Genomic DNA, 25,767 nt, shown 5'->3' on the forward strand with positions numbered 1-25,767 from the left:
AAAAGCAGCCAGTGTTTTGTTCCCCCATCAGATGAGTGAATGATGTGTGTAAAGAAGCGTGGGTTCCCCCGATAAGAAACTGGTAATTTCTAAAAAGGTTACTGCTGGCGTACCCTTTCCCGCCAGAGGATAGGTCACGTTGGGAGATATCCCCTAGGATGGATAAGGCGCTCACACGTTTGTCAAAAAAGGTGGCACTGCCGTCTTAGGATACGGCCACTTTGAAGGAGCCTGCTGATAAAATGCAGGAGACTATCCTGAAGTCTGTATATACACACTCAGGTACTATACTGAGACCTGCAATTGCCTCAGCATGAATAGTGCTGCTGCAGCGTGGTCTGATACCCTGTCAGATAATATTAATACCCTAGACAGGGATAATATTTTGCTAACATAGAGCATATTAAAGACGTTGTCTTATATATGAGGGATGCACAGAGGGATATTTGCCGGCTGGCATCCAGAATTAATGCAATGTCCATTCTGCCAGGAGGGTATTAGAGACCCGGCAGTGGACAGGTGATGCTGACTTTAAAAGGCACATGGAGATTCTGCCTTATAAGGGTGAGGAATTGTTTGGGGATGGTCTCTGGGACCTCGTATCCACAGCAACAGCTGGGAAGAAATTTTTTTACCTCAGGTTTCCTCACAGCCTAAGAAAGCACCGTATTTTCAGGTACAGTCCTTTCGGCTTCAGAAAAGCAAGCGGGTCAAAGGCGCTTCCTTTCTGCACAGAGACAAGGGAAGAAGGAAAAAGCTGCACCAGACAGCCAGTTCCCAGGATCAAAAATCTTTCCCCGCTTCCTCTGAGTCCACCGCATGACGCTGGGGCTCCACAGGTGGAGACAGGTGCGGTGGGGGCGCGTCTAGTGAACTTCAGGGACCAGTGGGCTTGCCCACAGGTGGATCCCTAGGTTCTGCAAGTAGTATCACAGGGATACAAGCTGGAGTTCGAGGCGACTCCCCCTCGCCGTTACCTCACATCAGCCTTGCCTGCTGCCCTCGGAGAAAGGGAGGTAGTACTGGCGGCAATTCACAAGCTGTACTTCCAGCAGGAGAAATCAAGGTACCCCTCCTTCAACAAGGCCGGGGTTACTATTCCAAAATGTTTGTGGTACCGAAACCAGACGGTTCGGTGAGACCCATTCTAAAATTGAAATCCTTGAACACTTATATACGAAGGTTCAAGTTCAAAATGGAATCGCTCAGGGCGATTATTGCAAGCCTGGAGAATTTCATGGTATCACTGGACATCAAGGATGCTTACCTGCATGTCCCTATTTACCCTCCTCACCAGGAGTACCTCAAAATTGTGGTACAGGATTGTCATTACCAATTCCAGACGTTGCCGTTGGTCTGTCCCCGGCACCGAGGGTATTTACCAAGGTAATGGCCGAAATAATTATCCCGTACTTGGACGATCTCCTTATAAAGGCGAGGTCCAAGGAGTAGTTGTTCGTCGGAGTAGCACTATCTCGGGAAGTGCTACAACAGCACGGCTGGATTCTGAATATTCCAAAGTCGCAGCTGGTTCCTACGACGCGTCTACTGTTCCTGGGTATGGTTCTGGACACAGAACAGGATAAAAGGGTTTCTCCCGGAGGAGAAGTCCAAGGAGTTGTCGTCTCTAGACAGAGGCCTCCTAATACAAATACAGGTGTCGGTGCATTAATGCACGCGAGCCCTGGAAAAGATGGTAGCTTCTTACGAAGAAATTCCATTCGCCAGGTCCCATGCAAGGATCTTCCAGTGGGATCTGTTGGACAAGTGGTCCGGGTCGCATCTTCAGATGCATCGGCGGATAACCCTGCCTCCAAGGGCCAGGGTGTCGCTGTTGTGGTGGCTGCAGAGTGCTCATCTTCTAGAGGGCCGCAGATTCGGCATACAGGACTGGGTCCTGGTGACCACGGATGCCAGCCTTCGAGGCTGGGGGGCAGTCACACAGGGAAGAAACTTCCAAGGACTATGGACAAGTCAGGAGACTTCCCTACACAAAAATATTCTGGAACTAAGGGCCATTTACAATGCCCTAAGTCAGGCTAGACCCCTGCTTCAACACCGGCAGGTGCTGATCCAGTCAGACGACATCACGGCGGTCGCTCATGTAAACCGACAGGGCGGCACAAGAAGCAGGATGGCGATGGCAGAAGCCACAAGGATTCTCCGATGGGCGGAAAATCATGTGTTAGCACTGTCAGCAGTGTTCATTCCCGGAGTGGACAACTGGGAAGCAGACTTTCTCAGCAGACACGACCTCCACCCGGGAGAGTGGGGACTTCATCCAGAAGTCTTCCAAATGATTGTACACCGTTGGGAAAGGCCACAGGTGGACATGATGGCGTCCCGCCTCAAAAAAAAAGCTAAAAAGATATTGCGCCAGGTCAAGGGACCCTCAGGCGATAGCTGTGGACGCTCTGGTAACACCGTGGGTGTACCAGTCGGTGTATGTGTTCCCTTCTCTGCCTCTCATACCCAGGGTAATGAGAATAATAAGAAGGAGAGGAGTAAGAACTATACTCATTGTTCCGGATTGGCCAAGAAGAGCTTGGTACCCAGAACTCCAAGAAATGATCTCAGAGGACCCATGGCCTCTGCCGCTCAGACAGGACCTGCTGCAGCAGGGGGCCTGTCTGTTCCAAGACGTACCGCGCCTGCGTTTGACGGCATTGCGGTTGAACGCCGGATCCTGAAGGAAAAGGGCATTCCGGAGGAAGTTATCCCTACGCTAATTAAAGCTAGGAAAGAAGTGAACGCAAACCATTATCACCGCATATGGCGGAAATATGTTGCGTGCTGTGAGGCCAGGAAGGCCCCAACGGAGGAATTTCAGCTAGGTCGATTTCTGCTCTTCCTACAGTCAGGGGTGACTATGGGCCTAAAATTGGGTTCCATTAAGGTCCAGATTTCGGCTCTATCGATTTTCTTCCAAAATAGAACTGACTTCACTGCCTGAAGTTCAGACTTTTGTTAAGGGAGTGCTGCATAGTCAGCCCCCGTTGGTGCCTCCAGTGGCACCGTGGGATCTCAACGTGGTGTTGGATTTCCTGAAGTCGCATTGGGTTGAGCCACTTAAATCCGTGGAGCTAAAATACCTTATGTGGAAAGTGGTCATGCTGTTGGCCTTGGCGTCGGCCAGGCGTGTATCAGAATTAGCGGCTTTATCATGCAAATGCCCTTATCTAATTTTTTTATATGGATAGGGCGGAATTGAGGACTCGTTCCCAATTCCTTTCTAAGGTGGTATCAGTTTTTCATGTGAACCAACCTATTGTGGTGCCTGCGGCTACTTGGGACTTGGAGGATTCCAAGTTACTGGACGTAGTCAGGGCCCTGAAAAATATATGTTTCCAGGACGGCTGGAGTGAGGAAAACTGACTCGCTATTTATCCTGTATGCACCCAACAAGCTGGGTGCTCCTGCTTCTAAGCAGACTATTGCTCGCTGGATCTGTAGCACGATTCAACTTGCACATTCTGCGGCTGGACTGCCGCACCCTAAATCTGTAAAAGCCCATTCCACGAGGAAAGTGGGCTCTTCTTGGGCGGCTGCCCGAGGGGTCTCGGCTTTACAAATTTGCCGAGCTGTTACTTGGTCGGGTTCAAACACTTTTGCAATAGTCTACAAGTTTGATACCCTGGCTGAGGAGGACCTAGAGTTTGCTCATTCGGTGCTGCAGAGTCATCCGCACTCTCCCGCCCGTTTGGGAGCTTTGGTATAATCCCCATGGCCCTTACGGAGTCCCAGCATCCACTTAGGACGTCAGAGAAAATAAGATTTTACTCACCGGTAAATCTATTTCTCGTAGTCCGTAGTGGATGCTGGGCGCCCATCCCAAGTGCGGATTGTCTGCAATACTTGTATATAGTTATTGCCTAACTTAAGCTTTATTGTTGAGCCATCTGTTGAGAGGCTCAGTTATATTTCATACTGTTAACTGGGTATAGTATCACGAGTTATACGGTGTGATTGGTGTGGCTGGTATGAGTCTTACCCGGGATTCAAAATCCTTCCTTATTGTGTCAGCTCTTCCGGGCACAGTATCCTAACTGAGGTCTGGAGGAGGGTCATGGTGGGAGGAGCCAGTGCACACCAGGTAGTCCTAAAGCTTTCTTTAGTTGTGCCCAGTCTCCTGCGGAGCCGCTATTCCCCATGGTCCTTACGGAGTCCCAGCATCCACTACGGACTACGAGAAATAGATTTACCGGTGAGTAAAATCTTATTTTATTGCATAATGCCTAATTAGTCTTTTTGGGCAAAAAGATGATAAGAGCTTAAACATTTTTTCAACCCCAATTTAAGATTTTGCCATAGTTACCTGCTAACATAGGACCAGCTTGTGCTTGTAACTAACATCTCTTATTGCTGCTGTTCCCAGCGATACTTGATGTAGTGTTGGGACTATTTATTATTTTACTCATGCTGGGACATCTGTCCAATATGCAACTTGAACTGGTGAATAGTAAAAGCAACTGTGACAGCTACAGCTACCCAGACTAGGGATGACCATCAGCATGGTTTCCATCGATGGTTGCCATAGATGGTGATGGTGTCTTTGCACCATGGATGGTAGCATACTATTCTATGGTGCACCATCGATGGTTCTAACCATCGATAGTTTGTACATGCGCAGAAGAGATAGGTGTCGGAGCTGGGCTGCTGACTGACAACTGTGCCCAGCCTGTCTTGTCAGCCAGGCGGGCCGACCATCCTAACAGGCACACTTACTGCTTTATGCAAGCTGGTGGTGTCCGCGGGCTGCTGACTGACAACTGAGCTCAGCCTGTCAAGTCATCCAGGCAGGCCAGACCATCCGCTCACACACACTAGGTGTACTGTATGTTAGTGTAAGCTGGGGACAGCGCAGGGCTGCAGGGATAGCTGGCAGCCTTGTAAACCTGCACAGCAGCTGCAGTACTGTCTGCAAGCATTAGAAAATAAAAACATCTGGTCTACAGCAACCGTTGATGGTGGGTAACCATCTATGCCCCCACCATCCATGGTAAAACTAGTAATCATCAGCTGGTGACCATCGATGGACAATCGACATCCCTAGCCTAGGCTGTGTTAATTGCTAAGGCACAACTATAAATCAGTGCATGCTTCTGCACTGATTAGGAAGAAGGGAGGGAGCTGATAACGCAGTCCTCAGATGACATTGGTGATCAGAAACAAGCTTGATTAATTATATAAGACTGTCGTTCCCACACAGGACTATAGGGATGGTTTTATGCAGGGGTAATTTGACACAGGAGATATCAGAGGATCCCCTATATTAAATACTGTACCTCATTTACTTCAATTTTAATTATTTCACAAAAAAAAGTTAACAAATAGGCCCCCTAGAGTTTCAGGAAAAGAGCCATGTTAAGCTGCAGGAGAATTTGCGAGAAAGTAAAATATTAAAACTAGGGAGGTCATATGTCCAAGTTCAAACTCAAATGTTTGTTTTAATTAAACCTGTCCAGTATTTGTATGCTAAATGCAAACAAGGATTATTTTTCATGCATAAAAAATATAAAAATTGCATTTGCACCCTCTGCAGTATTTTTTTTTTTACCAGTATAATGGAATTAGAGAGCTTATTTATCTGATTAAAGATGAAGGCTAGTTAAATATTTGTCTCAAGACATGTAGCCATTCAGCAACTGTTAGTGTGCATATAGCTCAAGTTCTACCACTATTAATATTCATAATCTATTTAGCCATAAAGTGGAAATCCTATTAAGGTCATTCCCAATAATGGAAATATATATTGTTTCATCCTGACTCCAAATCATTAATGTCGTATTGAATGGCAACCAGACCTTGAATTTATAGTTTGCACTGCAATTAATGTCAAAATTAAAGAGGTGTATCCTGTATTTCTGAAAGACACTGAAGATTGGTGGAAGTTTCCCCACTTTACTTGTAGCTGAACATTAAACTGCCTTTCCTGTGACAGCAAGGAATGACCCCTTCAGTCTGATTAGCTGTGTTTCCTATGGGTGTGTAAGCAGTGCCTGCCTGTATTGTTTTGGCCCAGCTTAGGGGTGGCGAGAGGTGAGGGGCTGAGGTATCTTGACAGCTTGGCTCCAGACTCCTTACTAAACCACCTTTACTTGAAGATCCAGTAATGATTAATGTGGTACAGTTATCTTTGACACTACATTAAAGCTTCCCATTTACACTGCAATTTTGATTAATATTTTGATCATTTTAGGCCTGATTAATTAACACCAAATTACAGTGTGTATGAGCTCAAAAGGATATTAGTCCTGTTCAATGTCTGATCAGGATCTATCAGGGGGATCAGTACGAAATCCCGCTGGACGGAATCCCGGCGGTCGGAATCCCGACACCGGAATCCCGACCGGCACAATCCCGACAGGGGGCAAGTGCAACATAGCCCCATGCAGGCTCACTGTGCTCGCCACCCTGCAGGTACAGTGCCTCGCTACGCTCGGCACACTAATTTATTCTCCCTCTATGGGTGTCGTGGACATCCACAGAGGGAGAATATGTCGGGATTGTGCCGGTTGGGATTCCGGTGTCGGTATTCCGACCACCGGGATTCCATCCGGCGGGATTTCGTACTGATCCCCCTGATAGATCCTGATCAGACATTACCCAGGACCAGGATTCTGTCCGGCGTGATCTTGACCGCATCCCCTATAAGGTGATTATGACAGAGAGTCAGAAGAAGACCATATTATTATCCTGAAGGTACCACATGGGATTCTCGGGCACATGGGTCAGATGCCCAGATATTTTCGTTTGGAATAGATGTGAAGGGCACAACCTCAGGTAGTGAATAGCTTGAGACACTGGAGATAGTAATAGATATTTGTTTTACAGTGTAGCTGGCAAAACACTGTAACTAACAGTAACAGTCTGGAGATCAACAACTTTACACTCATGGGGTGGAATTCAAATGTTTGAATTCAAATGTTTTCTCCTGTCTATTAGATAGGAAAAAACAGACTCCCAACTGACTTTTCAAACATTTGAATCTCCCTCATGGTTTCTTCGCACATGGTTTACAGTTAGTAATTTGCAGTAACAGAAATCTTATACAAATGCTGACAAGGTATTTTTTATATGAAACTTATTAGACGTGTAGTTTAATATTAAATAATAGTACACAGTTAAAATGCAACATGATAATAGTTACAGATGTAGTATTGTAAATGTCCTCTCATGACTGGCCTGTAGAAAGAGTACCAACTTGAACTGCACTATGGAACAGATTCAGTTACACAGAGTGTAATGCATAGTTACCCACTCTCCCGTATCGGCCGGGAGGCTCTCGAAAATCCAGTGGCGCTTCTGGCCCCTCGGAAATTGTGCCAGGTCTCCCGGAACTGGACTCACCCCTGCAAACCAAACTCCCCCCCCCCCCACACACACACACACACACACACACACACACACACACATACACACAGATGTTTCTTCATAGTGGGTGGTCCGGGGAGACTGATGACGAGATTCGTGCTGAATCACGTAATCATAGCCCTACCCACCACTATTCAATGCTGGTAATCAGATCATTAAATGGGGGGGGCTGCGATGATGCAATCGTGCATCCGCGCCCCTTTACCACCCAACCGTGATGAGGCCACGCCTCCTGTAATACTGGCCTGGCTGCTCTCTCCTGCATGGGGCAGCCAGAAAGTCGTAAGCCTCGCTTAATGTAGTGACATCAAGGCCGGATTAAGACTTGGGGGTCCCGGTGGCACTTAAGACAGGGGGGCCCAGGTGAAGGGGGGTGTAAATTAGATTGTGCATACCTCCTAACATGACCCATTCCAAGAAGAACAATATACTTTCTACCTGGACTTCCCTCTTAATATATGACTGGCATCACCTGTGTTGTACTATTTAATTGATAATGCTGAGCATATACACTACAATTATCTGACCGATTCACCCAATATCAGTGGCTCAGTCAGAGAATTGCAGCTTGTATGCGGGGCGACCAATCAGAAAATATCGATTGATTGGGCATGCTGGATTACCAAGCATGCATGTTGATTTCATATTTTCAAAGTGTTTGGTCGGCCGCATCGGGCAGTGTATGCCCTACCATGACCTGTCGATAGACATTCCCCTGTTCCTTAACATGAGAAGGAATGGTGAAATGTCTCCTCCCTGGGGGTGGGGCGCCGACATCAGGTGTATGTCCCAGATATCGGCAGGGTCAGATAAAATCAGTCTTCAATTTTAATTATTTCACACAAAAAAGTTAACAAATAGGCCCCCTAGAGTTTCAGGAAAAGAGCCATGTTAAGCTGCAGGAGAATTTGGGAGAAAGTAAAATATTAAAACTAGGGAGGTCACATGTCCAAGTACAAACTCAAAAGTTTGTTTTAATTAAACCTGTCCAGTATTTGTATGCTAAATGCAAAACAAGGATTATTTTTCATGCATAAAAAATATAAAAATTGCTTTTGCACCCCCTGCAGTATTTTATTTTTACCAGTATAATGGAATTAGAGAGCTTATTTATCTGATTAAAGATGAAGGCTAGTTAAATATTTGTCTCAAGACATGTAGCCATTCAGCAACTGTTAGTGTGCATATAGCTCAAGTTCTACCACTATTAATATTCATAATCTATTTAGCCATAAAGTGGAAATCCTATTAAGGTCGTTCCCAATAATGGAAATATATATTGTTTCATCCTGACTCTAAATCATTAATGTTGTATTGAATGGCAACCAGACCTTGAACTGATATTTTGCACTGCAATTAATGTCAAAATGAAAGAGGTGTATCCTGTATTTCTGAAAGACACTGAAGATTGGTGGAAGTTCCCCACTTTACTTGTAGCTGAACATTAAACTGCCTTTCCTGTGACAGCAAGGAATGACCCCTTCAGTCTGATTGGCTGTGTTTCCTATGGGTGGGTAAGCAGTGCCTGCCTGTATTGTTTTGGCCCAGCTTAGGGGTGGCGAGAGGTGAGGGGCTGAGGTATCTTGACAGCTTGGCTCCAGACTCCTTACTAAACCACCTTTACTTGAAGATCCAGTAATGATTAATGTGGTACAGTTATCTTTGACACTACATTAAAGCTTCCCATTTACACTGCAATTTTGATTAATATTTTGATCATTTTAGGCCTGATTAACACCAAATTACAGTGTGTATGAGCTCAAAAGGATATTAGTCCTGTTCAATGTCTGATCAGGATCTATCAGGGGGATCAGTACGAAATCCCGCTGGACAGAATCCCGGCGGTCGGAATCCCGACACCGGAATCCCGACCGGCACAATCCCGACAGGGGGCAAGTGCAACATAGCCCCATGCAGGCTCACTGTGCTCGCCACCCTGCAGGTACAGTGCCTCGCTACGCTCGGCACACTAATTTATTCTCCCTCTATGGGTGTCGTGGACATCCACAGAGGGAGAATATGTCGGGATTGTGCCGGTTGGGATTCCGGTGTCGGTATTCCGACCACCGGGATTCCATCCGGCGGGATTTCGTACTGATCCCCCTGATAGATCCTGATCAGACATTACCCAGGACCAGGATTCTGTCCGGCGTGATCTTGACCGCATCCCCTATAAGGTGATTATGACAGAGAGTCAGAAGAAGACCATATTATTATCCTGAAGGTACCACATGGGATTCTCGGGCACATGGGTCAGATGCCCAGATATTTTCGTTTGGAATAGATGTGAAGGGCACAACCTCAGGTAGTGAATAGCTTGAGACACTGGAGATAGTAATAGATATTTGTTTTACAGTGTAGCTGGCAAAACACTGTAACTAACAGTAACAGTCTGGAGATCAACAACTTTGCACTCATGGGGTGGAATTCAAATGTTTGAATTCAAATGTTTTCTCCTGTCTATTAGATAGGAGAAAACAGACTCCCAACTGACTTTTCAAACATTTGAATCTCCCTCATGGTTTCTTCGCACATGGTTTACAGTTAGTAATTTGCAGTAACAGAAATCTTATACAAATGCTGACAAGGTATTTTTTATATGAAACTTATTAGACGTGTAGTTTAATATTAAATAATAGTACACAGTTAAAATGCAACATGATAATAGTTACAGATGTAGTATTGTAAATGTCCTCTCATGACTGGCCTGTAGAAAGAGTACCAACTTGAACTGCACTATGGAACAGATTCAGTTACACAGAGTGTAATGCATAGTCACCCACTCTCCCGTATCGGCCGGGAGGCTCTCGAAAATCCAGTGGCGCGTTTCCGGCCCCTCGGAAATTGTGCCAAGTCTCCCGGAACTGGACTCACCCCTGCAAACCAAACTCTCCCCCTCCGCCCCCCCCCCCCCCCCCCCACACACACACACACACACATACACACAGATGTTTTCATAGTGGGTGGTCCGGGGAGACTGATGACGAGATTCGTGCTGAATCACGTAATCATAGCCCTACCCACCACTATTCAATGCTGGTAATCAGATCATTAAATGGGGGGGGGGGGCTGCGATGATGCAATCGTGCATCCGCGCCCCTTTACCACCCACCCTTGATGAGGCCTCGCCTCCTGTAATACTGGCCTGGCTGCTCTCTCCTGCATGGGGCAGCCAGAAAGTCGTAAGCCTCGCTTAATGTAGTGACATCAAGGCCGGATTAAGACTTGGGGGGCTCGGTGGCACTTAAGACAGGGGGGCCCAGGTGAAGGGGGTGTAAATTAGATTGTGCATACCTCCTAACATGACCCATTCCAAGAAGGACAATATACTTTCTACCTGGACTTCCCTCTTAATATATGATTGGCATCACCTGTGTTGTACTATTTAATTGATAATGCTGAGCATATACACTACAATTATCTGACCGATTCATCCAATATCAGTGGCTCAGTCAGAGAATTGCAGCTTGTATGCGGGCGACCAATCAGAAAATATCGATTGATTGGGCATGCTGGATTGCCAAGCATGCATGTTGATTTCATATTTTCAAAGTGTTTGGTCGGCCGCATCGGGCAGTGTATGCCCTACCATGAACTGTCGACAGACATTCCCCTGTTCCTTCACATGAGAAGGAATGGTGAAATGTCTCCTCCCTGGGGGTGGGGCGCCGACATCAGGTGTATGTCGCAGATATCGTCAGGGTCAGATAAAATCATCCTGACAGGCATTTTATCTGGCGGTGTATGCCCAGCATAAGACAGGTATTTCAACACAGGTGATTGCAACGATAAATTAAGAGGGAAGTCCAGGTAGAGAACATTTTGTCCCTCCTGGAATGGGTCATGTTGGAATGTATGGATTGTGTATACAATAGTGGATCTTGCCACGGGCAAGCAGGACTTTTGCCCGGGGCGCCACCTTCCGGAGGGCGCCGCACCAGGGCAAGATCCGCTGCTGCTGTGCCCCCCGCTGCCCGCTGCCGCTGGCCGCTGTGAAGGGAAACTAGAGTTTCCCTTCGTGGAGAGGTCCTTTACTGTGTGGTGCGCGATGACGTCATCACGCACCGCACAACAAAGGTCCTCTCCACAAAGGGAACTAGACGCTACGCGTCTAGTTTCCCTTCGAGGGGAGGACCTTTGCTGTGCGGTGCGCGATGACGTCATCGCGCACCGCACATTAAAGGACCTCTCCAAAAAGGGCTTCACAGCGGCCAGCGGCAGCGGGGGGCATATTTCAGAGCACTACAGTAGTCTGTACAGGGGGCGCAAATGACCAAGCCCCCTGTACAAAGCCAAGCCCCCCATTGCCGCCCGGGGCGCACAAAGCCCCAGAACTGGCCCTCTGTGTATATTAAATTTAAACCATTGGTGTATATTAGATTTAAACTAATAGTTTAATAATGTCATGGTACTGTTTATAGCTCCACCTATATGAAAGGCAACTATTTTATAAAGTTTTCTTGAAGTGGAACAAAGACAACTTAAAATTAAAATCCACATTGACAATTAAAATCTCTAATTTATCTTGTCACATGCAATAATAGCAGAATCTTCTGTAAATCTGTGATGGATTTAGATTTTTCGGCCGCTATATGGGTGTGTGAAACTCTGTCCGACCATTAAAGACCTGCATGTTGTACAGTTTGGACAGTGATAGCAACCATTCTTGTCTGCCGGTAGCCATGGCTATATCTAGCTATCATTTATCTAGCACAGTTTATGAAACGACAGCTATAAGCTGATTGGTTGCAATGGGAAACTTCTCCACTTTATCCCAGCTGATTGATTGTATGATGGTAAGTGATGGTGGCTTTTAATCTCCCCAAAGTGAGCTCATTCCGATGAATAAGGTAAAATAAGGTGTTATTTACATAATAATAAGTGTGATTAAAAAGGATGATGATTTAGAAATGAAGATTTTCGGAAATAATAATGAACACGTTATATTGCATTTAATTCCACATAGAAAAAATAGAAAGGTTCATCTAGGAAATGCTGAAAGGGCAATGACTATATGTATGATTTATGTAGCAGCATAACATGAGGATGGGCAGGCAGTGGTTGTCGTCTGTTCTGTGTGGAGCTGCAACAGTGATGTTTGTACTGTGCTAAGATAAAGAAAAAATGTATGATAATGTAAATTATTTGCTGAAATGCCATATAATTACACTAGTATATATTGACTCTAACAGGGCAGTGTGTTTAATCATCCAGAAACAGACAAAAGGCCTTTCATACATACATACATACATACATACATACATACATACATACAGTACATGGCAGTGGAGTTTTTACCAATTCATGTTGAGTTTCTCTTATCCAAAATGCTTGGGACCCAAAGTGTTTTGGATTTGGAATAATTTGCATCAGATTTTGGAATATTTGCATTTGTATAAACTGTACATAGTGGGAGATGAAAAAAAAGCTTAGAGACAGATAAATTAGAGAGATATAAGGTACCAACCAATCAGTGCCAAATTGTCATTTTTCAAATACAGCCTGTAAAGGCAGTTAGAATTTGATTGAATGATATATCTTAGGGGATGGGACCCAAGTCTAAACACAAAATTAATTTATGTTTCATATACACATTTTACTCCTGAAGGTAATTTTATACAATATTTTTAATAATTGTGTGCATGAAACTAAGGTTATGTACACTGAACAGGAAGCAAAGGTGTCACTATCTCAAAAGCTTTGGATCTTTGATTTTCATATTATGAAGACTCGACTTGTACTAAATATTTTGTGTTTTTTGTCTTTTAGGAAAACTGCAGACGGCAGAAAGAACAGCTGTGTGAGAAATTTGATTATTTATACGCCATTCTTGAAGAAAGGAAAGGTGAGCTGACCCAGGTTATAACTAGAGACCAAGAGGAGAGGCTTGAACATGTGAAGTCTTTAGTGAAGAAGTATGGAGAACATATGGAAATGGTTGCAAAGTTGGTGGAATCAGGGATTCAGTTTATGGAAGAGCCTGAAATGGCACTGTTCCTCCAAGTGAGTCTGATCTATCTATCTATCTATCTATCTATCTATCTATCTATCTATCTATCTATCTATCTATCTATCTAAAGAAGAAGAAAAAATTGTAACCAATTGCAACCAATCATCTTCTACCTATCATTGTACAGAATGTACTTGATTACTGAAAGTTTAAAGCTGCTTGGTTGCTATGGGCAACTTCTCCACTTGTCCTCTACTCTTTAGAAGGTTTAATACATTTACCAACAGCACATTCTATGGACCCTAGGCACATTCCTCCCAACCCTCCCGAATTCCCGATTTCAGAGGGTCGTCCCACTGTCCTGTGATCCGTACCTTCGTCCCAATATGTGGAGAGGGGTTTGGGAGGTATTGCCCTACATATTACATCTTTATTGCTAAAAACGTTGCATGCCAACTATGACACCACCAGTGTGACTCAGCCTCATCCCCATCCCAATTCTAAAATTCTAAATGTTTAAAGGAAATTTGACTATGATCAGTATTGTTTACATTTTTTATTTTTCCCTGAATGTAAGAGAATTTGATTTTTAAAATTTCTTGATATTGGGTTAATTACCTTTTCACTTCTTTTTTTTTCTTTCCCTATTTACCTTTATTGGATTTCATGGCATACATATACCATGGCATTTTAAGTGTACATTTTGATAGTGAGCTTGCAGAGAACTTTGCCCAGAAAAACAGTAGATAGCACAAGACCAAGAAATTTGTGAATATAAACACCGGTGGGGGTGGGGGTGGGAATGCCTAGGGATTACAAAAATGCAAACGTTCCAAAGAATACAGATAGATATTGTGTATTACATGGGCTATTTTCATAACCACTATTTATATGACAAGTGGCACAAATGTGAACAGTTAGGTAAACAAACTTTACATAAAGCGGCATGCTTCATGCTTATATTGTACAGGTTGAGTCTGTCTGAAATTCCGAAATCCAAAGTATCCCGGAAACCAACACATGATAAAGACATTACACAATTCTACTTTCTTAAAATAACAATATTTTGGTATTTGCTAATTTGCTATTATCATTTTTTTACAGAACTCTAAAGGGTTGCTACAAAAGTGAGTATTACCTTTTGTAACGTAAACACCTAATAGTCATTCAGTTTCTGACTGTAAATCCTGCCATGTATATTGTAGAATAACTGAAGCATCCAGAGGATTCCAAATGGAAAAGATTGAGTCCGGATATGAAACTATGAATCACTTTACAGTGGACCTTAACAGAGAAGAACGCATCATTCGTGAAATTGACTTCTATAGGGGTATGTACCGTGCATGGTATATTCATTGTACATACAGTGATTCATGTCCTCACACTTAGCTATATTAAGATAAAAAAATAATCAGAGATTTTAAGGGGGCAATTCAACTGTTTCACCCCTTGGCTGCCACTAGATGGCGCCGAACAAAGCAATTCAATTGTTGTTCCTTTTGGGCACTAATAGCCAGGTGGGGTGGCACATTTCGTTGCCTCCTGTGGTGCGTGCTCAAAAGATCGGTAAGTTGGCACAAAGTGAAGTACGGTAGCCCATAGCAACCAGCCAGCTTCTAGCTATCATTTAGCACAACCTATAAAATGACAGTTAGAAGCTGTTTGGTTACTATGGGCAACTTCTCCACTTTTTTTTATCTTGTAGGTCCTTTTTTTATCTTGTGGGTCCGATACATCACACGCAAAGACTATAAACTGGTAAACTGGCTGACATTTTCATGTACTGTACAACAGTTTTATCCAGCACACTTGCCAGATAGTACATGTACATAAAGTATAAGGATAGTGGCCCTCATTCCGAGTTGTTCGCTCATTGCCGAGTTTTGCTATATTGCGATTAGTTGCTTACTGCGCATGTTCAAGGTTCGCAGAGCGCATGCGGGTAGTTATTTTACTCAAAGTTAGGTATTTTACTCATGGCATAACAAGGATTTTTCATCGTTCTGGTGATCGGAGTGTGATTGACAGGAAGTGGGTGTTTCTGGGCGGAAACTGGCCGTTTTATGGGAGTGTGCGGAAAAACACTACCGTTTCTGGGAAATACGCAGGAGTGTCTGAAGAAACGGAGGAGTGTCTGGCCGAACGCTGGGTGTGTTTGTGACGTCAAACCAGGAACGAAACTGACTGAACTGATCGCAGTGTAGGAGTAAGTCTGGAGCTACTCAGAAACTGCAAAGAAATTTCTATTCGCAATTATGCAAACCTTTCGTTCGCAATTCTGCTAAGCTAAGATTCACTCCCAGTAGGCGGCGGCTTAGCGTGTGCAAAGCTGCTAAAAGCAGCTAGCGAGCGAACAACTCGGAATGAGGGCCATTGTGCTCTTTACAGTACATGATCAAAGGGAGGTTTAAGAGACCCGTTAAACAACTCGATTAAGAGACTTGTTAAAACAACTTATTTTTAAATGAAGGACCATGCAGTAAAACTAAGAATCTTTATTATTACAGGTTGAGTCTCCCTTATCTGTTATTCTAAGAACTATTGTTATTACCTAGCTTAATAACCCCACCAGGCTCCCTCCAGACTGTCTGTTGCATTTCAGCTGCTGGTCCACTGCTCAATGGGCTCCGTCCACGTGTCAACTGCGCCTCAGCGCTTTTTCCCAGCTGGCTCGACCTCTTAGGGCTCTACCTCCGCACTCTGCTCCCGGCCTCCCGAATCAAAAATGGTGGCTCTTGCTTGCACTGATCCGGGGGCCAGAGGGTCAGCAAGATCACTGGGCTGCAGGTCTATTAGTCAGACTGCGGAGTGCCCCTTCCCACCAAACTACCAGGATGGCAGTGAAAAGGCCTAGTGGCAGACTCCTGTTGCGGCACTGCTGATTAAGAATATTTGCATGTTCACTGCATTTTAAAGGTCTCCCGACCATCTTAAAGGGATCCTTTTAAAATATTCTAAAAATCCAGAAAAATCCCATATCGGAAATGCTTCTGGTCCCAAGCATTTTGGATATGGGAGACTCAACCTATATTAGTAAAATTAGCCATGAGCGTAATCCTTCACCGCTGTTATTCTATATCAATCTCCTATATATTAGCCCTGTGACTCTGTGGCTGCATTTCTAACGCTGGGTGGAGTCACAGACCCTGCCCTATCTGTGTCAGCACACCACATGACACACTATAGGAGAAGGGACCACCAGGAGACACTCCATTCTAACTGACGGCCCACACTGGCAGGTAAGCAAACAGACACCCACACACCCTCACCACCCACCACCACCTACTACACCCACCTTACCCACCACACACCCGCTACCAAGGCTGCCGCTAGCCCCCCCTTACCATCTCACTCCACGACCACACTGCACAACAGCCTCCTTCACATCCACCCCCCTTCAGCAGCCAAGCAAGTGGACAAAGTTCACAACACCTCCTGCCTGCCCAGCCGCGGACAGCCGCCGCTGGGCGCCAAGCCACCATTCACTGGCTGTATTCCACTGCCCAGCCGCGGACTGCACAGCAGCCGCCACTGGGCGCCAAGCCGCAGCCGCTTCCCGCCCGCCCGCTCCCATACCTGCGCTCCCCAGTCCCCGGACGCCGCTTCCCCCCTCCCTCCCGCGGTTAGCTTGTGCTAGCCGCTACCAGCCAGAGCTCAGGAGCCGCGAACGGCGGCTTTGTATGCAGAGGGGGGAGAGGTGAAAGGCTGACCGCAGAGAGCTCTCACGGCAGCCGCGGTCCATCTCTGAGAAGGGAGATCGCGGGGAGAGGGGGGGGGGTGAGTAATGCCCACAGGGAGGCCCCATAACTAAGCTGCGTTTAAGGCAGCAAACAGCTCAGGCTATTAAGCCTGGGAGGGGGTCAGTGATTTTCAGGACTGCTGAGCACTGTAAGGCTATGTTACCTGTAAAGATGTGTGTGTGTATATATATATAGGGGTATATGTGTATATCTATATGGATGTGTGTATATTTCTGGATATATATTTCCAAAAATATGTTTGTATATGTGTGTATGTGTGTATATATAACGCTGGGTGGAGTCACAGACCCTGCCCTATCTGTGTCAGCACACCACATGACACACTATAGGAGAAGGGACCACCAGGAGACACTCCATTCTAACTGACGGCCCACACTGGCAGGTAAGCAAACAGACACCCACACACCCTCACCACCCACCACCACCTACTACACCCACCTTACCCACCACACACCCGCTACCAAGGCCGCCGCTAGCCCCCCTTACCATGTCACTCCACGACCACACTGCACAGCAGCCTCCTTCACATCCACCCCCCTTCAGCAGCCCCGTCACCCTCAGCACACGCAGGTGCCGCGCCGTACAAATACCTCACGGCCGCACTGCACTTACGGAGCACCCCCGCACAGCAGCCTCACTCACTTCCAGCGCCCTTCAGCAGCCCCGCCACCGAGACGCACAGAGCGCTCACCCTGTGTCACGGAGGCGCCACACACCGCAGCGGAAGTCAAGGCAGCGCCACCTCCGTCACCCACAGCGCTGTCCCTGCTACCTGCGCCTCCCGCCCCGCTCTGCCTGCGGCCGACATCGGGCAATCCACCATCACCCAGCACTCATCCACCCCTGCACCACCACCCCCAATCACCTGTAGCACACCCCCTCCCCCCACCTTCACATTATAGGGATATAACCTCATGCCTGGTAATGTGCAGGAAAGGGGGCCAAGTTAAATCCTTTCAGCCACCACAAGCCACGCTCCCCATGCATCCCCCGCCCCCAACACCATCAGTCACACAGCAGTATATCTGCCAGCACCCCCACCCCTCCACCATCACCCACCACTCATCCACCCCTGCACCCCCAACCACCTGTAGCACATCCCCTCCCCCCACCTTCGGAGTAAGCCTGATTTTGTTGGAGGGGGGGCGGGGGGGGGAATATAACTTCAAAATGTTGTTTTCACTCAAATTTTTAACATGTAAACCATATCTTCACATACTTGCCTTGAACAACCATCTTTACTATACATAACATTGACACCTACAATCTTACCAGCCTCCCCTATACACACTGCTCACCCACTCACAAAAGCCTGCACCCCATTCACCATCACATTCCCTTTTTTCATACTACATCTACCCACAAACAAACCAACCATTCCACCACAACTTCACCATCTACTATTCTACTCCTTCACTTTTCTGTCCAGTTTACTGGGGCGTAGCCCCTTACGACGGTGTGAAGAGCGCCCGTAGGGCGCGATGAATCACCTAGTCAGTAAATATACTCTGAGACTCAGTATTAGTGGTATAATACAGAAATACAGTTTATTGGTACAGTACATATAAATGATGTTAACAAAACAGTACGCAGTTCAAGAATGATAAGCAATATAAGAATCAATACTCAACTTATATGTGAACGTTCCTGTATATATCTTTCTCTAGCATCTATAAGGGATATTGGGGACAGATTAGTACGATGGGTATAGACAGGTTCAAAGGAGCCAGTGCACTTTAAATTTCTTCAACTGGGGGTGCTGGCTCCTCCCCTCTATGCCTCCTCCTACAGGCAGTTTTAGAAAAAAGTGCCCTCAGGAGATGATGCACATCTCTGCAAGCTTCAGAGTTTTTCTTCAATTTCTTTTAAACTTTCATTTTTTTCGGTATGCTATTTGGTCAACAGCATACCTGCACCGTGGGAGTAAGGGAGGGCCGTCACCGGCCTCTTTAGGTGCAGAGCCTCTTCCCCCACTGCAGGACCACCGTCCTGAGGGGCTATTTGTTAAGCGGGGCATGGCGCCTTGGCTGTCGCAGCCGCAGCATGCCGCACACCCCTAATGCTGCCTGAAGGTGATCATTGGTGGTGAGTACACACCGGGGACCCCGCTAGGGAGGGTCTCCCGGTTCACTGTGCGGCAGAGGCGTGGGTGAGGCGTACGGGTCCCTCCTGGGGGGGACCCGCTGTAGCAGTGCCAGATTAAGGTCCACAAGGGCCTGGAGCTGAAATTGTTGAAGGGCCTATTGTGTGCCACCACAGCGGTGTGACCAGTGCTGTGGTCGTGGGAATAGTGATGTGAGGGTGTGTCCTGTGCTGTGGGGGTGTAAAGTCATTCCAGTGGCAAGTGGCCTACAGTATGCATATATGTGCTCCTCTGTCTTTATGTGCCTAGGTCTGTATGTGCTCCTCTATGTCCACATGTGCTTATGTCTGTATATGTTCCTCAATGTCTGTATGTGCTCCTCTATGTCCACATGTGCCTATGTCTGTATGTGCTCCTCTATGTCCACATGTGCTAATGTCTGTATGTGCCTATATCTGATGTGCTCCGCTATGTGTGTATGTGCCTATATCTGATGTGCTCCGCTATGTGTGTATGTGCTCCGCTATGTCCATATGTGCCTATGTCTGTATGTGCTCCGCTATGTCTGTATGTGCCCATGTCTATATGTGCCCTCTATCAGTGGGGTACAGGATCCCGAAAGTAAAGATGTTGGCGGTCAGAATACTGACACTTTTGGTAAGTAAAGTAACCCTACCCCTTACCCTTTCCCTAACCCTCCCACAGCCTAACCCTCCCCTCATGCAGCTCAACCCTCCCCTCCAACAGCCTAATTCTAACCTCCCCTCCCGCAGCCTGACACTAACCTTCACCCTAGTGCCTAACCCTAACCTCCCCTCGCACAGCCTAACCCTAACTGCAGAGAGAGTAAGAAGTTGTAGACAGAGAGATAGAGCGGGGGAGAAGTGGGAGAGAGAGAGAGAGAGAAAGGGGGGAGAGAATGGGAAGAGAGTAAGTGGGAGAAACAGAGAGAGAGAGAGAGAGAGAGAGAGAGAGAGAGAAGGGGGAATATACAGAGAGAGAGGGGTGGGAGAAAGGTGAGAGGGAGAGAGATGATAGAGAAAAGGGAGAGGAGGGGGAGACAAAGAAAGAAGAGGGGGGAGAAAGAGAGATAAGGGGGAGACAGAGAGAGAGAGAGGGGGACAGAGAGAGAGACAGAGAAAGAAGAGGGGAGAGAGAGAACGGAACAGTGAGAGAGAGGGGAGGGAGAGGAGGAGGGGAGATATAGAGAGACAGACAGGGAAGAGGAGGAGTCAGAGAGAGAGATAGTGAAGGGGGAGACAGAACAAGAAGGGGGAGACAGAGAGAGAGAGGGAGAAGAGAGGGAGAGGAGAGAAAGGGGAGAGAGAGCTAGAGAGAGAGAAAGGGGAGAGACAAGGAGGAAGGCACAGAGAGAGAAGGGGGAGAGGTGAGAGATCGAGGGGGAGAGTGAGAAGAGAGAGAGAGAAGAGGAAAAAAGTGGAGGAGAGAGACAAAGGGGAGACAGTGAGAGTCAGAAAGGGAAAGAGAGAGGGAGAAGGGGAGAGAGAGAGGGAGAAGGGTGGGGGGGGGATACAGAGGGAAAGAGAGAAGGCGGGGAGATAAAAGGGAAGCACAGCGAGAGAAAATGGATAAAGAGTGTGATATTGCGCTCTCTATGTGACAGTGGATATCCTTCGTGGGATGTGCTGCTGGGAGAGTGGCTGCACTACAACAGTCCACTATGGATAGAACATACAAATAAAAAAGGGTGGTTGCTCCCTGTGCACTTACTTACAGGAAATAATAATACAAATAACATCCAGTGATAGTAAAAAATGGGGGGTATTAATTAATTGACAGTATTGCAATGTAGATTGCAGATGTTACTATTCACCATAGCGATAGTTAGTAGTATAAGTAACGACAAAATCTAAACAAAGGGGAAGGGGTGGCCGAAATTCCTAATACCGGTATACACAGGACAAAAACATACATGTACATACAAATACACAACAAGTATCTATTGCTCTTGTATGCTTACTTCCTGAGGTAAGATATATCCGTTTATCTGGATTGTAAATACAACAAATCCCTCCTGGGTTTCCAGTATGCAGAGGTCCTGTGTACCAATACGCTCGTCTTATACATATTAATTCCCGTACTGCGCCCTGTAATGGTGCCAAGCGGATTTTCTGTCCGTGTGCATATACCCCTGCGAGAGGTGTTTGAGTAAGGTGGAAACAAAATCCTTACCTCCTCCGAGGTTTGCTTCAAAAGGGCTGATGAAGTCACCTGTGTACAGTGGTGGATGTCCGTTCCTGGGGATGGATGCGGTATCTGCTGGCAGACTTCCCTCATAGACCGCCATGTGCGCCTCGCGGTACTGTCAGAGGATCAGTTTGATCGGTAATCAGGAAGTAAGCACACAAGAGTAAGACGCATTGAGCGCGTTTTGGTGCAATAGATACTTGTGTATTTGTACATTATGTACATGTATGTTTTTGTCCTGTGTATACCGCTATTAGGAATTTCGGCCACCCCTTCCCCTTTGCTCCATTTTTATCGTTATCCTTTTTATAATTGCTTATACTATCGCTACGTGAATAGTAACATCTGCAATCCACATTGCAATACTGTAAATTAATAAATACCCCCCATTTTTTACTATTACTGTATGTTATTTGTAGTATTATTTCCAGTAAGGAAGTGCGCTGGGAGCAACCACCATTTTTTATAGCGAGAGAAAATGGTGGAGGACACAGAGAGAGAAGGGGGTGACAGAAAGAGAAGGGTGGAGACAGAGAGAGAGTGAGCAGGGGGACAGAGAGCGAAGGGTGGGAGACAGAGAGCGAGAAAGGAGAGACCGAGAGAGAGAGAGAGAGAAGTGGGGAAACACAGATAGAGAAAGTGGAAGACACAGACAGAGAGAGAGAAGGTGGAAGACACAGAGGGGTCAATTCAATACTGCGGGGATTGAATAGAGGCAGGAAATAGCTCCCGGGGCTATTCAGTTTAGCGCGATGCTAAGTTGGGAAAGGCCGGTTCTCACTGACTAAACATGGTGTTTTGTTGCGAGAACCGGCATTCTCCGACATAAATGCCCGGCACAATGCTGTTTCTGCTGCGCTAAGGACAGAAATCAGCATTGCACCTGCACTTTTGTCGGATCTCTTCTCACTCCAGAGGGGTGTAGGAAGAAATCCTGTTGTCGGCTGTCACTGCGCGTGGAATTGAATAGCTCCGGGAGCTAATTCCCGGTGATATTCAATCCGCACAGAACTGAATTGACCTCAGAGAAAGAGCAGGGGGGGGGGGGGTGAGAGGGAGAGACAGAGGGAGAAGGGGGAGACAGAGAGAGAAGGGTTAGAGAGAGAGGGGGCAGAGAGAGAAGGGGGAGTGAGAGAGAGAGGGTGGAGACAGAGAGAGAGGGGGCAAAGAGAGAGCGAGAAGGGGGGAGACAGAGAGAGAGAAGGGGGAGACAGAGAGCGAGAGGAGAGAGAGAGGGGTGGTCTTCAGTATGCCGACTGTCGGGATCCCGGCGCACAGTATACCGTCGCCGGAATCCCGACAGCCGACATACCGACACTTTTTCTCCCTTTTGGGGGTCCACGACCCCCCTGGAGGGAGAATAAAATAGCGTGGCGTGCGTAGCGCGCCACCATGCCCACAGCCTGGTTAGAGCAGCGAGCCCTCAAGGGGCTCATTTGCGCTCGCCACGCTGTCGGTATGCCGGTGGTCGGGCGCCGGTATGCTGGTCACCGGGAGCCCGGCCGCCGGCATAAGATACTACACCCTAGAGAGAGAAGGGGGGAGACAGAGAGAGAGAGAGGTGGGGGGGGAGACAGAACGAGAGAAGGGGGGAGACAGTGAATGGGTTGAGACAGCCATCCCCTAAATCCACCCCCCCCCCACCCACACACACACACACACCTACAGGCGGCACTTCGTACCTTCCTCAGCAGCGGGTCCCCGTCATTAGCAGCAGCAGCAGCGGCAGGTCCCGTCTTTAGCTCCGGCTGGCGCGGGTCCCCACCATTTGGATGTGGCGCCTGTAAACCCCTGCATCAGCAGCGTACCAAGGGGAGAGAGTGAGAGGAAGGGAAGGAACTGTGAGTGGAGGGGAGGAGCTGGACCATCTTGGCCAGCGCCGCGGCCAACCTCCCTCTTGACACTGGATCCGCACAGAGGCGCAGGGAGTGCGCACCACTCCCTGCACTAGCAAGGAGGTCACGGTGTATGAGTGAACGGTGGGTTGGAGGGAAGTGAGTGGGCGGGGCTTTCGGCCTCCACTGATGGTGACAAAATAAAAAATAAACATTTTTCTTGTCACCAAAGTTTTCTAGCACCGTCTGGGCCTATTTTCATGGGGGGCCTGGAGCTGCAGCTCCACCCGCCCCATTGTTAATCCGGCCCTGCGCTGTAGCCCCTGCATGAGACTAGCGAACGGTTCTTGTGCCAAACATTTATGTGAGGCTACAACACTTTGGGGAGACATGGCCAGTATAAATATTATACAGTAGCTCCGGCACCATTGTGGGGGACAGAGCTACATCGGGGTGGGCTCAGTGGCATTTTGGTGCCTTCCACTGCATAAGCAGCAGCAGCCTTATACAGCTCCTCCATAACGGTCACACACTAAATCACTGGTACCGGGTGTAGAGGGGGAGAACCGCTATATTGTGCACAGTATATCATTCCTCTGAGGGAATTTTTATAAGACAGTCTCAATGTTTTATATATATATATATATATATATATATATATATATATATAATGCTGACAGCCTCACTGTGGCTGCGCAGCGTTGGGTGCGCTGGTGTGTCTTCTCTCACATGCAATAGGGCAGGCTTGTATTGTATTTCAGGCTGTGTTGTATGTGTATTGTATCTGTTTTTCTTGTTCACAATGGTAAAACAGAAGTTATGCAGTGTATGTAATGCTAGATTCTCCCCTATCTCATCTGGCTCCATATCATGTGAGCAGTGTCGGGAAGAGTCAAGAGCCCTCCTGGCTGGGGGCTATCAAAACCATGATATCTGATATGTCATCTCAACTCACGGTACTCCCTGCTCTGGGCTCCTTTACAGTAAAAGACCCGGGAGATAGGTAAATTGAGACCACTCTAAAATCTATTTACACTGCCGCAGGTGTAGCTCATGACTGGTCATTGCAGGTTGCTGGATGACACATGCAATTCATTTCTGGGCAACTCAAATTCCGGAAGGTCATTCGGGTAATATGACCTTAGTTACTACTGTAACTTTTCTAAAACACTTTCAGGTCACGGCAAGAGTCCTCTGTGACTCCCTTAAAGAGATTGGCAATATTAATGCTAGGACCACTGCTATGGCTGTGTCAGCATGTAGAGCCATGTGGTAGCGTCAGTGGATTGCAGACGCTAACTCCAAACGTAATGTGGAATCTCTTCCCTTCACAGGTGAATGGCTCTTCGGAGGTGAATTGGAGGCATGGATCTCCAAAGCTACTGCGGGGAAATCCATGTTTCTCCCCTTGGGGGATCCGCCTGCTATACGAACCTACCCGGGACCGTATACTCAGTCCTTTCGGTCCTCCAGATTTCGATCTAGAGCCAGGGGTGCCTCCAACACAACTAGAGACACCAGAGGTAAACCTAAGAAACCAGCTGTTGCCGACTCCTAGGAACAGAGCACCAGTTCAGCTTCCACAAAGACTTAAGCATGACAGTGCCCACCCACCCCGAGGGGATCTCATGATGGGAGTTCGGTTATGTCATACATACATACACATTTGGGACAGTTCCTGCCAGGATGCCTGGGTAAGGGACTTTATCTCTCAGGGTTACAAGCTGGAATTCAACGGTGCTCCTCCCAAACAATTTTTCAAATCAAACTTGCCAGCTTTGGAAAATATGCGTGTTACGCTACTACTGGCCATTGACAAGTTGGTCCAGTTCCAGGTCGTTGTTCCAGTACCCCTGCAACAGCAAGTCCAAGGATACTACTCCAGTCTGTTTGTAGTGCCAAAACCAGACCCATTTTTAATCTGAAGTCCTTGAATCCTTACCTGAAGGTTTTAAAATTCAAGATGGAATCTTTAAGTGCGGTGATCGCAGGCCTGGAACCACAGGAATTCCTGGTGTCCCTGGATATCAAGGATGCTTACCTCCATATCCCAATTTGGCCTCCTCATCAGCCCTATCTGCGGTTCGCCCTGCTGAACGATCACTGCCAGTTCCAGGCGTTACCCTTTGGCCTATCTACAGCTCCGAGTGCTTTCACGAAGGTAATGACAGAAATGATGTTTCAGCTTAGAGTCAAGGGGGTCAATATAGTCCCTTACCTGGATGAACTCCTGATAAAAGAGAGTTCCAGGGAGCTTCTACTGCTCCATATAGATCGCACTATACAACTTCTGTCTCACCACGGGTAGATCCTCAATCTGCAGAAGTCCTATCTGGAGCCATCTCAGCGGCTCCTGTTACTGGGCATGCTACTGGATACTGTAGCACAGAGAGTATTCCTCCCAGAGGACAAAGTGAGAACACTTCAAGAAATGGTTCTTATGGTTCTCAGACCTGCTCGAGTATCCATTCATCTTTGCATAAAACTGTTGGGAAAGATGGTGGCCTAGTACGAGGCAAAACAGTTCGGAAGGTTCCATGCCAGACCCTTCCAATT

At 47.0% G+C, this 25,767-nt stretch overlaps 1 protein-coding gene across 4 annotated transcripts in view; it reads left to right on the top strand.

Annotated features, from left to right (window-relative positions):
- Nucleotides 1-25,767, top strand: part of TRIM55 (tripartite motif containing 55) — a 313,681-nt gene that overhangs the window by 215,298 nt on the left and 72,616 nt on the right. For all 4 annotated transcript variants that reach the window (XM_063923825.1, XM_063923826.1, XM_063923824.1 and 1 more), the window contains exons 5-7: nt 13,144-13,377; nt 14,429-14,451; nt 14,530-14,654. In XM_063923825.1, coding sequence (XP_063779895.1) covers nt 13,144-13,377; nt 14,429-14,451; nt 14,530-14,654 — 382 coding nt within the window. The remainder of the gene's footprint in view (nt 1-13,143; nt 13,378-14,428; nt 14,452-14,529; nt 14,655-25,767) is intronic.

The sequence above is a fragment of the Pseudophryne corroboree genome, chromosome 5 (genome assembly GCF_028390025.1).
Source record: "Pseudophryne corroboree isolate aPseCor3 chromosome 5, aPseCor3.hap2, whole genome shotgun sequence".
Classification (NCBI taxonomy): Eukaryota; Metazoa; Chordata; class Amphibia; order Anura; family Myobatrachidae; genus Pseudophryne; species Pseudophryne corroboree.